General features: G+C 41.7%; 1 protein-coding gene across 3 annotated transcripts; it reads left to right on the top strand.

Annotated features, from left to right (window-relative positions):
- Positions 1 to 45: 45 nt before the first annotated feature.
- On the top strand, positions 46 to 8,414 carry LOC135441124 (transmembrane protein 120 homolog). 3 transcript variants are annotated; one of them, XM_064700601.1, is made up of 8 exons: positions 46 to 187; positions 808 to 963; positions 1,047 to 1,165; positions 5,907 to 6,036; positions 6,226 to 6,365; positions 6,431 to 6,648; positions 6,733 to 7,112; positions 7,756 to 8,414. In XM_064700601.1, the coding sequence occupies exons 2-8, from the start codon at positions 901 to 903 to the stop codon at positions 7,897 to 7,899; spliced, it is 1,194 nt and encodes a 397-aa protein (XP_064556671.1). In that variant the 5' UTR covers positions 46 to 187; positions 808 to 900; the 3' UTR covers positions 7,900 to 8,414. The 3 variants fall into 3 exon arrangements, with proteins under 3 accessions (XP_064556671.1, XP_064556669.1, XP_064556670.1); XM_064700599.1 differs by lacking the exon at positions 46 to 187 and adding an exon at positions 275 to 550; XM_064700600.1 differs by lacking the exon at positions 46 to 187 and adding an exon at positions 275 to 709.
- Positions 8,415 to 10,978: the final 2,564 nt, after the last annotated feature.

Genomic DNA, 10,978 nt, shown 5'->3' with positions numbered 1-10,978 from the left:
AACTCACCATAGCCAAACACGCTGGCGACGGCACAGTGCGTACGTTAGCGCAAGATAGCAATACAAGCGAGTGAGCGAGCGAGACAACTACATTAACCGAAGTACGACGCAACAAGCGAGCGTCTGCTGGCGCTTCTGTTCTCTCGCATTGTTTTGTTGTTGGCAAACCAGCGCAGAATATTGTTTGGTGAGTGAGTGCGTGTGTGGCTGGGCTGGCTGGCTGGCTGCTGTAGCTCGTCGTTTGTTGTGTTTGTGTTTAACTTGAATCTAATCTAAATTGGCGTCGCCAAACTAAGTCTTAAGTAGTTAAAATTAACTGCCGGGCAGCACACTGCTGCAGTAAACGCTGCCACAGATCAACCTCAACGTCGCGCGCGCTCTCTGCCGCCACCACCGCCAATTGGATCGCCGCTGCCGCTATTCAGTGTTCGGTGTTTGGTTCAGTTCAGTTTAGTTCAGTTTTAGTTACCGCACGGCATAAGCGTCGCTGCTCCGCTCAAATTTATTTTTAAACAAAACAACAGCATCGCGGCATAATTTTCAATTCCAGGTGCTTAAACCGAAGTGTATCCCATTAAGTGGATTTGTGTCCAAACACTTTCCATTATTATTCGCTGTGGCTGTGCTCAAGAGCGAAATAGAAATTGTGGCGAATTGCGTGCGTTGCGGCAAATTGATTTTTCACCAAAATACTTGGCAGCGAACGCTGGTAACTTTGGTGACGGCCCCCCACAACAGCCGGCAAGTGGTTGCACCCACCGCTTCAACAAACCCCCCTCTCTTTCTCTCTCTGTCTCTTTACCATAGCCAGCATAGACCCTAACCTCAAAACAGCTGTTGCATACAACAGACATCGTGTAAAGCGCGTCTGGCAAAGAAAATAACAACAAATATTAAAAAATGGACATCGAGACGCTGCGCAATGAATGGGATGAGCTAAATCGAGAATACACCGAACTCGAGGTGAGTTGTTGTTGTCTATGCTACTGTTTTCACCTTGAAACAGCTGCTAATAGCGAATAACACACCGTCCGTTATCTTTGCAGACATGCAACAGACGCTACATGGAGCTGCTGGAACAGCTGCAGCAGCATCAACAGAAATGCTTCAACGAGATCAAACATCAACGTTATCGTATGAATCAAATAACGGCCTCTGTGCGACAGTGAGTACAATAGCACACACAGATACATACATTTATATAAATAACTTTATATGTACAAGTTGGTACAGATGTGTATATGTACATATGTATGTACAGAAAAGCCAACCCTTATATAATTCTCTGCATCAACACATGTACATACATATGTAAATATCAACTTAGATATGCATGTATGCAATGACTTGCAGCTGGTTTTAGCTAGAGACGGGCGCGTGACACGAACTTTTCTTGACTAGCCTTTATAATGATTTTATTTGATTTTTCTTTCTTTCTGAAATTGTCATTTTTGACGTGTAAATAAACAAATGTGCAGTTAACTGTTCATTGCAACATTTCGCCCATTAACAATTTTGTATCCGGTTCCGTGTCGAAATATTTAACTCTGCATCGCTTTGCAATTTAAATGCGCATCCGCATAAACGCGATACACGGTACATCGCTAATATAAACAACCCCCCTTTGAAGTTCTTAAGTTGGAATTTGATCTCAATCAATTACCGCTGCGAACCAGGTATTCCAATTGGATTCGCACACACACACACACGCACACATGCATAAGCGCTTATTTCTTGTCGCTTATCAGTAAACTGTGAAACACATGTATGGCGGCAATTAGTCAGGAAGGTGTCCTTATCAACTCGGACCACTCACTCACCAAAGCAACTGGCGACAACAGCTGTATAGCTATATCAAGAATTGTACTATATACATACATATGTATGTGTATTTCTTCTAGTTAGTTGTTGTAGCCGGGTTCCAATTAGCTTTTACAGCTGTGTTTCTTCTGATAAAACCAGTGATAAAAACTACACGTAGACTTTGTTCCTGAACTGGCGTTAGGTGTGCTTAGGGACAGAGCCAATGTCATAAACTGTTTATTTTGATATTGAAAGCGAACCTTTGCCCAGTTAGTGCCCCCCCCCCCCCCCCCCCCTCTCCCCACTCTTCGTTCGGCAAGTTGCAGCAGCTCCAACTACACACTCGCTCCCTTTACCGACCAGCTGCCCTTGACCCTGTGCTGTTGCATGAAGCGAAAACTAAAACGCCAGCAAACTGTAAACGCGACACGCAAAACAGAAAAAAAAAAATAAACAAAACTAACTGAATGACCAGCTGTTCCACAGTGGGGCAAATACGATTTGTATGAGCGAAGAAAAGGTTTAAGTCAATGGACAATGTGTCTACGTAGTAAACTTTTCTTTAAATATCACAATTTAAAAATCGTTTTGATATTTAATAATGACGTTTGCTGTGAATAGCTGATAATGGCAAATTTTCCCGCTCTTTATTTTAATTTTGTTCATTATATTTTGTTTTTCGTTATTTTAACCAAGCAAAACAAAATGGTGTACATACCAAGCAATTGCGGCCCACTGTGCGCGCAGCCAGGCAAGGCCAGCTTCAAGTGGTTAAGTTTGATGTTGCTGTTGTTGTAACAGTTGTGGAGTTTTTGCTGGCGCTACATGCATGTATATGTGTGTGTATGTATGTGTGTCAATGATCAGCAAAGAGCACACATACGAATGCTGTCAGCGCAGCACTCTGTCTTCCCACTCGCTCTTACGCTTGCGAGCGTAAGCACTCGCCCAGCGAATCGCACTTAAACAGTTATATGTATGGATTTTGCTGCCTGCGCGTTTTAAGTCGCGCGCGTTTTAATGTTTCTTTGCCTCCAATTCGGTGACCTTCCGCTTAGCTGGCTGCCAGCTTTGCTTAACGCACAAAGATTGTCCACAAATACTAAACAATAAAAAAAGAGTAGAAAAATTATTAGTAAAAAGCTGCAAATGCATAGCTAAAAGGGCGTTTCACGTTTTTGCAAAATTAATTTTAATTGACAAATGCAAATACGTTGTGTGTGTGTGTGTGTGTTTGTTTGCACGTGTGTATGCATGTGTGCCAGTGTGTAATTACCGGTTGTTGTTGTTGCTGTTCTTGTAATTGTAGTTCATTGCTTTGGGCTCGTTCAGACAACACGAGCCACTTGCGCAAATCGTTTGAGCCCAGTTTGCGCAAGCCGCTTGTTTTAATGCACGTTACCTGCAATATTTAAATAGGTTTTCGCCGCGATGTACAGCAAAATGCAACCCTACCCCCGCATTCGATAGTTTTGCGTATCAACTCTGCAAATAAAGTTACGAAAAATCATGTGTAATAACAGAATTTGTAATCATGGGTTAAAGCGAACCAGTTTCACGGCCCGAACTTAAAGGTAGGCAGCTGGTTCAACCCGCAAACCGAACCACCGACATTCTTTTTTGGTTTGCAACAAAGATTATCGATCGATTATTTTAGAAGACAAAATCCTTATTAATTAATAATAAATCTCAAGCATTATAAGCCTTAGCAACAAGGGCCTCTTAGATTAGCCAAAATCAGCAAGACTCGAATAAGAATTAAAGACTTGTTTGTTTAAAATCAAAAATAACTCACTCTATTTCCTTGTAATCGATCAAAAAATCGATTTATCGATAAGGTTTTTCTCATATATGTATCTCGAAGCTTATCAGAGCTAGAGCAACCAAATTTGGGATGTACATAGGTTCTCGTCATGTATGCATAGAACCAGCATGTTCAACATTTTGGATAACGCAACTCGTTTCTTAGCAGAATTGAAAAACACAACCCATTTTATAGGTTATAGACTTGGGCTTGGAAGCCCTGAAAATTTCATGAAAATCAGACAACAGATACCGAAGTTAACCATAGCTAGGGTTTTGGGGAAGGGAAGAAGAAGCACAGTCGCAGCATAAGCTGCGCAGCAAGCATGTGTGTGTGTGTGCGTGTGCGTGTGTGTGTGTGTAATTGTGTGAACGGATCTAAGTTGCCCGCGGTTCGCGCGCGTTTCAGTCGCGACTTTGGGGCGGGTCAAAATGATTGGACCAAAAGAAAATAGATGCAACTATTTTTAGTTTATGTTTGCTTATAAATCGGATCCATGTATACGAAAATCAAATACACATTGTCACGCATTTGGGCAACTTTCCAGTCGCTGTTCTTAGCCGAACTTCCGGCCTTTTGCATAACACCTTTCAGGAATTGGCAAATCATTTGGCCATATATCAACAACAAGCCCCCCGATTATATATAGGTATGTATGTATATGTATATACTACCAACTTTAAGGCCATTATCAGTAGCGTACACATTCGAGTACTTTTCCCATATTGTCGCAGGTATTCGCCTCTTCTTGGACTCCTCTTCTTCTTTTACCCGCGTATCATCGCTTGTCGCTTATCAGGTGTCGAACTTTTTTTTTGTCGTATACCGTTTATTAGATGTTTAAAAATAAAAACATGAATTATGCAAGCGATTGATAAAATGCCAGCCATGCGAATAAACAACAAAATAAGAATGTACCCAAAACAAATACATACATGTACATATGGTATATATATTCTGTCTGTGTGTGTGTGTGTGTGTGTGTGTGTGTGTGAGTGTGTGTATAACCATCAATTATGTCTAAATTGAACTTTGACGTGGGGAAAATTAAAATTGCCGTGTGCCGTGTGTATAATTGATATCGTCGCTGGCCAGTTTTTCGAATAGCCCCATCGTACCGCTCCCCCACCCCCTCCCCCTCCTCTCCACCACGGCCACCTATTCGAAATTATAAATATATTATTTATGCAAATAGCACAGCATTTGCGACATGGAACCTATTGACCCGACTAAAGCCAACTACCTCAATTTCTCGAGTTGAAAGTATACATAATTAAGGTGCCTTAAATTGGACATGCTTAACTATATTGTATCAGGTATATCTACGGGGCTCAGAGGATGCTATAGTACGAATCGGGGGTTGAATAAATATCAATATATGACTTAAATATTAACGCCTTCTAATTTAATAAGCCCCTGTCTGGAAATAATACCACAAAAGGTATATACATATATTCCCGAACAGTATCAAGAGTTGAGTCATTTATGTTTGTTTATCAGTGTATATAGAGATGAAACTTGGCATTTATTTGTTACTCAATTCTTCTTCTATATAATCAAGATCTGAAAAACATCTGACTACTATATCATATAGGTCGAAAATTTTGTTCTTGTTTGAAGAACGTGTTTGTTCCTCTAGGTATCTTAACTAAACTTGGCATAAATTAGATTCCCCAATGCTTCTTTTATATAATCAAAATCTTATCAAAATCGGACTGCTATATCGTATAGCTGATAAAGGAATCATCTAACTAAGAGTTGTATGAGAAAGATCTTTGTTCCTCAATAAATCGTAACCAAACTTGGCATGCTCCTAGCATTATCATCAAAATCGGATCAAAATCAGATTGATCAGATCAGTTAACACTGGAATAAGATTTAAGATTTCTCTATCTTAACCTAACTTGGCATAAATTAGATGCCCTAAGCTCCTTGCATATATAAAAAGTCCTACCAACATCGGACTGTTATATCATTAGCGTATTTAATGGCCAAAATATGCCCCTTGTCAGATATATTGGTCGAGTTTCTACTCTCTCGAGGATTTAGTGAAACTTTAATCTTCACACAATTTCATCACGAATAGAAAAACTAGAAAAAGACCTTTCCGTCACCCGCTTGACCCCTCTCCCAATGAAGGGAGAGGTCCCTTCAACTGTCTCACAGGACGCAATTCAGGTATACAAATGTTAATTGTTCTCAATTCGTGTCACTTGACACAGATTGTCACCGATTTTAGGTATTCCCTTCTGTTCAGGGTTGTGCAGTAAAGAAGCTTCATGGAATATTTCAATTACAGATACAAAGGACCCATTGGTGGAGAGGAGAAGGAGAAGCTCGACGATCTGCAAAAGATGTCGCTGAAGCGGAAGGCGCAGCTGCACGAAATTGAGCAATCGCTGCCGGCAAAATCTGGTCGCTACCTGCAGGTAAGCTGGTCACACTTACAAATTGGATTTTCCACAAACTTTCGCGTTGAACGGCAATTTGCGCTCGCACTTGTTGAACAAACTTAACTACCTCGCCCCCCCCCCCCCCCCCCCGCACTATCCTGCTCCTGTCCGGCCCTTTTCCTGGTCCAATTTGTGTGTACATTATTGCTATTATTCTGTCCATAGATTATCCTCGGCGATGTGAACGTCTCAATCTTGAACAGAAACGACAAAGTTCGCTACAAAGACGACTATGAAAAGTTTAAATTAATACTCAACGTAATTGGACTGATAATGGCCTTCTTCAATTTGATATTCAACTACAGGTGAGTAATAGACACAAATTGCCGCCGACAACATGCATATAAACCGTTTGCCCATCCACGCCCAGAGCTCTGGAGCTGTCCTTTATATTCCTGCTGGTCTGGTACTACTGCACGCTGACCATACGCGAGTCCATACTGAAGGTGAACGGCTCCCGGATCAAGGGCTGGTGGCGCGCCCATCATTTCATCTCAACGGTCGCCGCCGGCGTGCTGCTCATTTGGCCCCAGGGCGAGCACTGGCAGCTCTTTCGTCTGCAGTTCATGTACTTTAATGTCTACATCAGTGAGTAAACCCCATTTGATGAGCGTATACATATATGTATACATATATATATATATATGGGGATATATGTCGACCTTCTTGCAGGCATTGTTCAGTATTTGCAGTTTGGCTACCAGAAGGGTCTGCTCTATCGACTCAAGGCTCTGGGCGAGCGCCACAATATGGACATTACCATTGAGGGCTTTCATTCGTGGATGTGGCGCGGCTTGAGTTTCCTTTTGCCGTTCCTCTTCATTGGCTACGCCTTTCAGGCCTACAACGCCTGGACGCTGTTCAAGCTGGCATATTATCCGCCCGATGCACCGTGGCATGTGTCCGTCATGTGCGGGCTCTTTCTGCTGCTCTTTGTGGGCAACACGGCCACCACACTGTGGGTGGTGCCCGAGAAAATACGCGAGCGTTCCAAGGAGCGCTATCGATTGCAGAGCATGGGCAAGTCCATGAAACTGCGCAAGGAGATGAAGGTGAGTGAAGGGGCTGGAGTTGCATTTGATATACAGTCGAAACTCTCTTGGGCGGACAGCGGCTGTCGGGCAACTTTTTGAACACTCAAGAGAAGTGTTCGCCCTAGAGGAGTGTCCTTAAAGAGAAATTTCACTGCATATATCAGCTCTATTTAACCTAAACACACATATCAAAAAGTGTTCGATATACGATTCAAAAATGGAGCACAAGGGTTGAAGGTTGAAGGTCTAATAAAACCTATTATTACTTAAATAGTCTATCGAGTTTAAAATCTCGATATAAATTAATATACATTTTAAAGTTCAACATAATTTGCCTCAAAGCAGCCTTTTCTAACACTAAAAACGGTACATTTATTCCAATAAGAATTAATTGTTATACGTTCAAATTATTAATTTTGAACTTAAATGCAAAAAGTCGCATTTTTAATCACATTTTAATTTAAAATAAACACTACAAATATATTAACTTACGTTGCAAATATCGAGCTGATAATCCAACGGCTCATATCCCGTATTTAAAATCGAAACAGTTTAAGTCATCGAGCTCAGTTAAAAGATATTCAACTCTAATCTCTTTTCCTTTTCACCACTTAAAACGATTTTCAACTCTTATCTCTTTTTGCTTTTCACCATTTAACAGAACAGCGCCAGCGACTTGGACCTTTCGGGCAACTCACAGGCAGTGACAACGACGCCGGCGTCGACTCCAACGCCGGCGACGACGACGACGCCAGCAGCCGCAGCCGCAGCGCTGCCGACGGCAACTGAGAAGAAGGCAAACTAAAGCAATAGGCAGCATTTGTGAGGTGTAGCGCGCTCAGTCATATATTTTATATAATTCTTCTTCTCTTTTTTGTTTTCTTAGTTTGTGCACTAATTAATTGATTTTGCTTTAAACTGAAGTTTCGGCGACTTCTCTTTATTATTCCTATTCGGTTTATTGCATTCATTGATTTTTCTGAATGTTCGACTTCGAACGGCAACTAAGCCAAGGCATTCACCTATTGTAGGGCAAAGCAAAACATAAACTACACAAAAACAAACACAAAACTAAAAAGAGAAAAGCAAATGCTGTAAATTTATACCAACTATGTACATTATTACTATTATTTTTTTTTTTTTTTTTGTATTTAAGTAAATTTTTTTTTTCGCTTGCTTGTAAAGAAAAAGTTAGAAGGAGAAACGTGAAGTAAAATTGCAAAGTTCTGTGTGCAGAAAAAGCGAATTGATATTGAATGAAAAGAAACTGCAAAATAAACAGTGAAAAAACAGATTGCAAGAAAAATATCAAACAACAAACGTGTCCGCGCATTCTTTCCTTTGGGTGGGCTGTTGACCAACGGTGCTTTGTGCATCTGTGTGCGTGTATGTATGTGTGTGTTTTTGCCTGGCGCTGTAATTAAATTGATGACATTGACCACAAATTATTGAATTGCGTGTTAAGCAGCGGCATTTAAAGTTGCCCATTATGGTTTTGGGCCCCGGGCAAAGTTGCTGCACTTGTGAATACGCAAAATAAAAAATAATTTGATTGCAGCTTGGTTTAGCGGTTTCTATTCTATTGTGGCGAAAGTGTGAAGTGAACATAAAACATTTGATTTTACAGCTAAAGCGAATGGAACTGTGCAGGCTAACGGTAAGTAGCATAATTTTGCAATTTATTTAATTTGTAAGTCTATGTACATACATACATACATATGTATGTATGTACATATCTCTGCCGCCTACGTGCATAGTAGTTTTAAGGTAAAAAGATGGGCAAGGCTCTGTACATATGATACGTAAATAATACAAACGCATGTTTGTGTGTATAATAAATACCGTGGAAGCGTTAATGCATAAATGTGTGCATACATATACATATACATATGTATGTACATATGTATGTGCATAGGCATAGCGAAGGCTATTTCGGCCTAGCTTGCTGCATTCTTCTCTGCCTGCTCCTCCTGTACTCTTATACATATATGTCAGCTGGGCAAGTATGTTTGTCTCGCTTACACTTATGCAAATACTGGGTCGCCTTTCGTTAAGTTTGATCAACAGAAGTTGGGTTGTGTATGTATCTGTATATGTATCTGTATATGTATAAACGTATGTATGTACGTATGTATATGCATATGCATTAATGTACCTACGTGTACGTATACATGTGTGTGTGCAAATGCATCAGATCAATGGGAAATTAATTTATTTTAGTGCATGCAACGAGTATTGCGGCCTCCTTGGGTGGTTTTAAGTTATTTACTTAAAGCTGCTGAGTCATCTTTGTTTCCAGATTGATTAATTTAACTAGTTGATTTAATTGTTTGTTTTTAAATGCTCTTTGATTATTGTTTTCCGATGCGGTTTCATGACAATGCACTTTGATTTGCCTAAGTATCCAATCGGAGTATACTTTATTGCAGTTTTGTTTGTTTGGGTAATTTATGTGGAATTCAAATTGTTGACCCCGACTCCGACCTTGACCGTGGTCAGGTGCAGTGTTTTTAATTCTCAAGTGCGGAATATTAATATTTTGTTATAAAATGTGTAACGTATAAGAAGAAGACATTTCCGAATCCATAAAGTGTGTGCATATGTAAATAAAGTGTGTACATATATCAGAACGCGAAGCTGAGTCGATCTTAAATCTGGTATTAAAGGCAGAACGAATTTGTTTTTCTTTTTTCAATATTTCCCATTGCTCTAATATCGATACATTTTTGCTACTTTTTTCAATATTTCCCATTGCCATAATATCGATAAATATCGATACAAGCTTATTATCAGAGCTAGCCAAACATGGGATGTAGGCTCTCGTAGAATGAGTATTCAGGGTATCTGCTAGTCGGGCACACCCGACTTGTTTTTTTTTTTTTCAGCTTATGATTAAAATTCACTTGTGCATTCTGCGATTTGAGCTTTGCTGTCTGGCCAGACCCTCTGCTGGCGACGATGTTTAGGCGGCGGATGCGTTAACTTGGGCGGGCGGGCGGGCGTGCGCGCGGTCGGTTGGTTGGTTGGGTTTTGAGTGGTTGCTCGGGCGACTCTTGTTTTACTGGTGGCCATTAATGCGGCTGTCGTCTGCCCGTTTGCAACAAAAGCCCTGCAATGCGGCAAAAGCGGTGGTTTTTTGTGCACCAACAACGTTGGGCGCCATTTTTGCCCGCGCCCTCGCCTGCTCCCATTGATGTGGGTTGATGTGGGGTAACCGCAACCGCAGCGCAGGCGGTCATTGAGGGGACATCCTGTGCCGTTCAATTGTCGTTCTCGTCCGCGTCCGCGTCCGCGTCCTGGCCATTTGCTTGTCGCGCTGCCGCAGCCTAATTTGGCGAGAGTTCATTAATTGCGTAAACGGCGCGCGCTTTTAATTATGTCGAACGGCGGCCCTGACGTGCCCTGGCTCCAAGCCGTTCGGCTTGGGGGTAGCTGGTGGCAGGGTCCTGGGGGTGGGGGCGGACATGGTGGCGATTCTGGTCACGGACCGGGCGTATTTTGTGCATTTGTGGCATTGTTTGCATTGTTGTGCAGCAGCCAGTTGCACTCGCTGCCGCGTTGGTTGCCTCTGTTTTTCTGCGGCACCAACGGAATTTACGACTTTTGGTTGATGCAGCCGCAGCGCCCATTATTGAAGCACTTTGCCGGCCCGAGCAGTGCGTGCGTGTGTGTGTGTGTGGGGGGGGGGGGGGGGGTAGGTTAAAGTGGGTGGCATTTGGTTGGCTGGTGCGATTATCATTTATTGCAACCGCATACGGGAAATGTCATTGGCATTGTGAAGCGCGTAATTCGTTAATTTGATAAGCATACGCCATGTTGAACAGCCGATTGAAAAGCCCAATGGCAATTGCCGTTGGCAACAAAAATTGGCATAAAGGCAACAG

Source organism: Drosophila montana, unplaced genomic scaffold (assembly GCF_035044405.1).
Source record: "Drosophila montana isolate Dmon_TW-CO22-7 unplaced genomic scaffold, ASM3504440v1 contig_1853_1, whole genome shotgun sequence".
Taxonomy (NCBI): Eukaryota; Metazoa; Arthropoda; class Insecta; order Diptera; family Drosophilidae; genus Drosophila; species Drosophila montana.
Note: the sequence above shows the minus strand (reverse complement) of the source record. Positions and strands in the feature narration are given on the sequence as shown.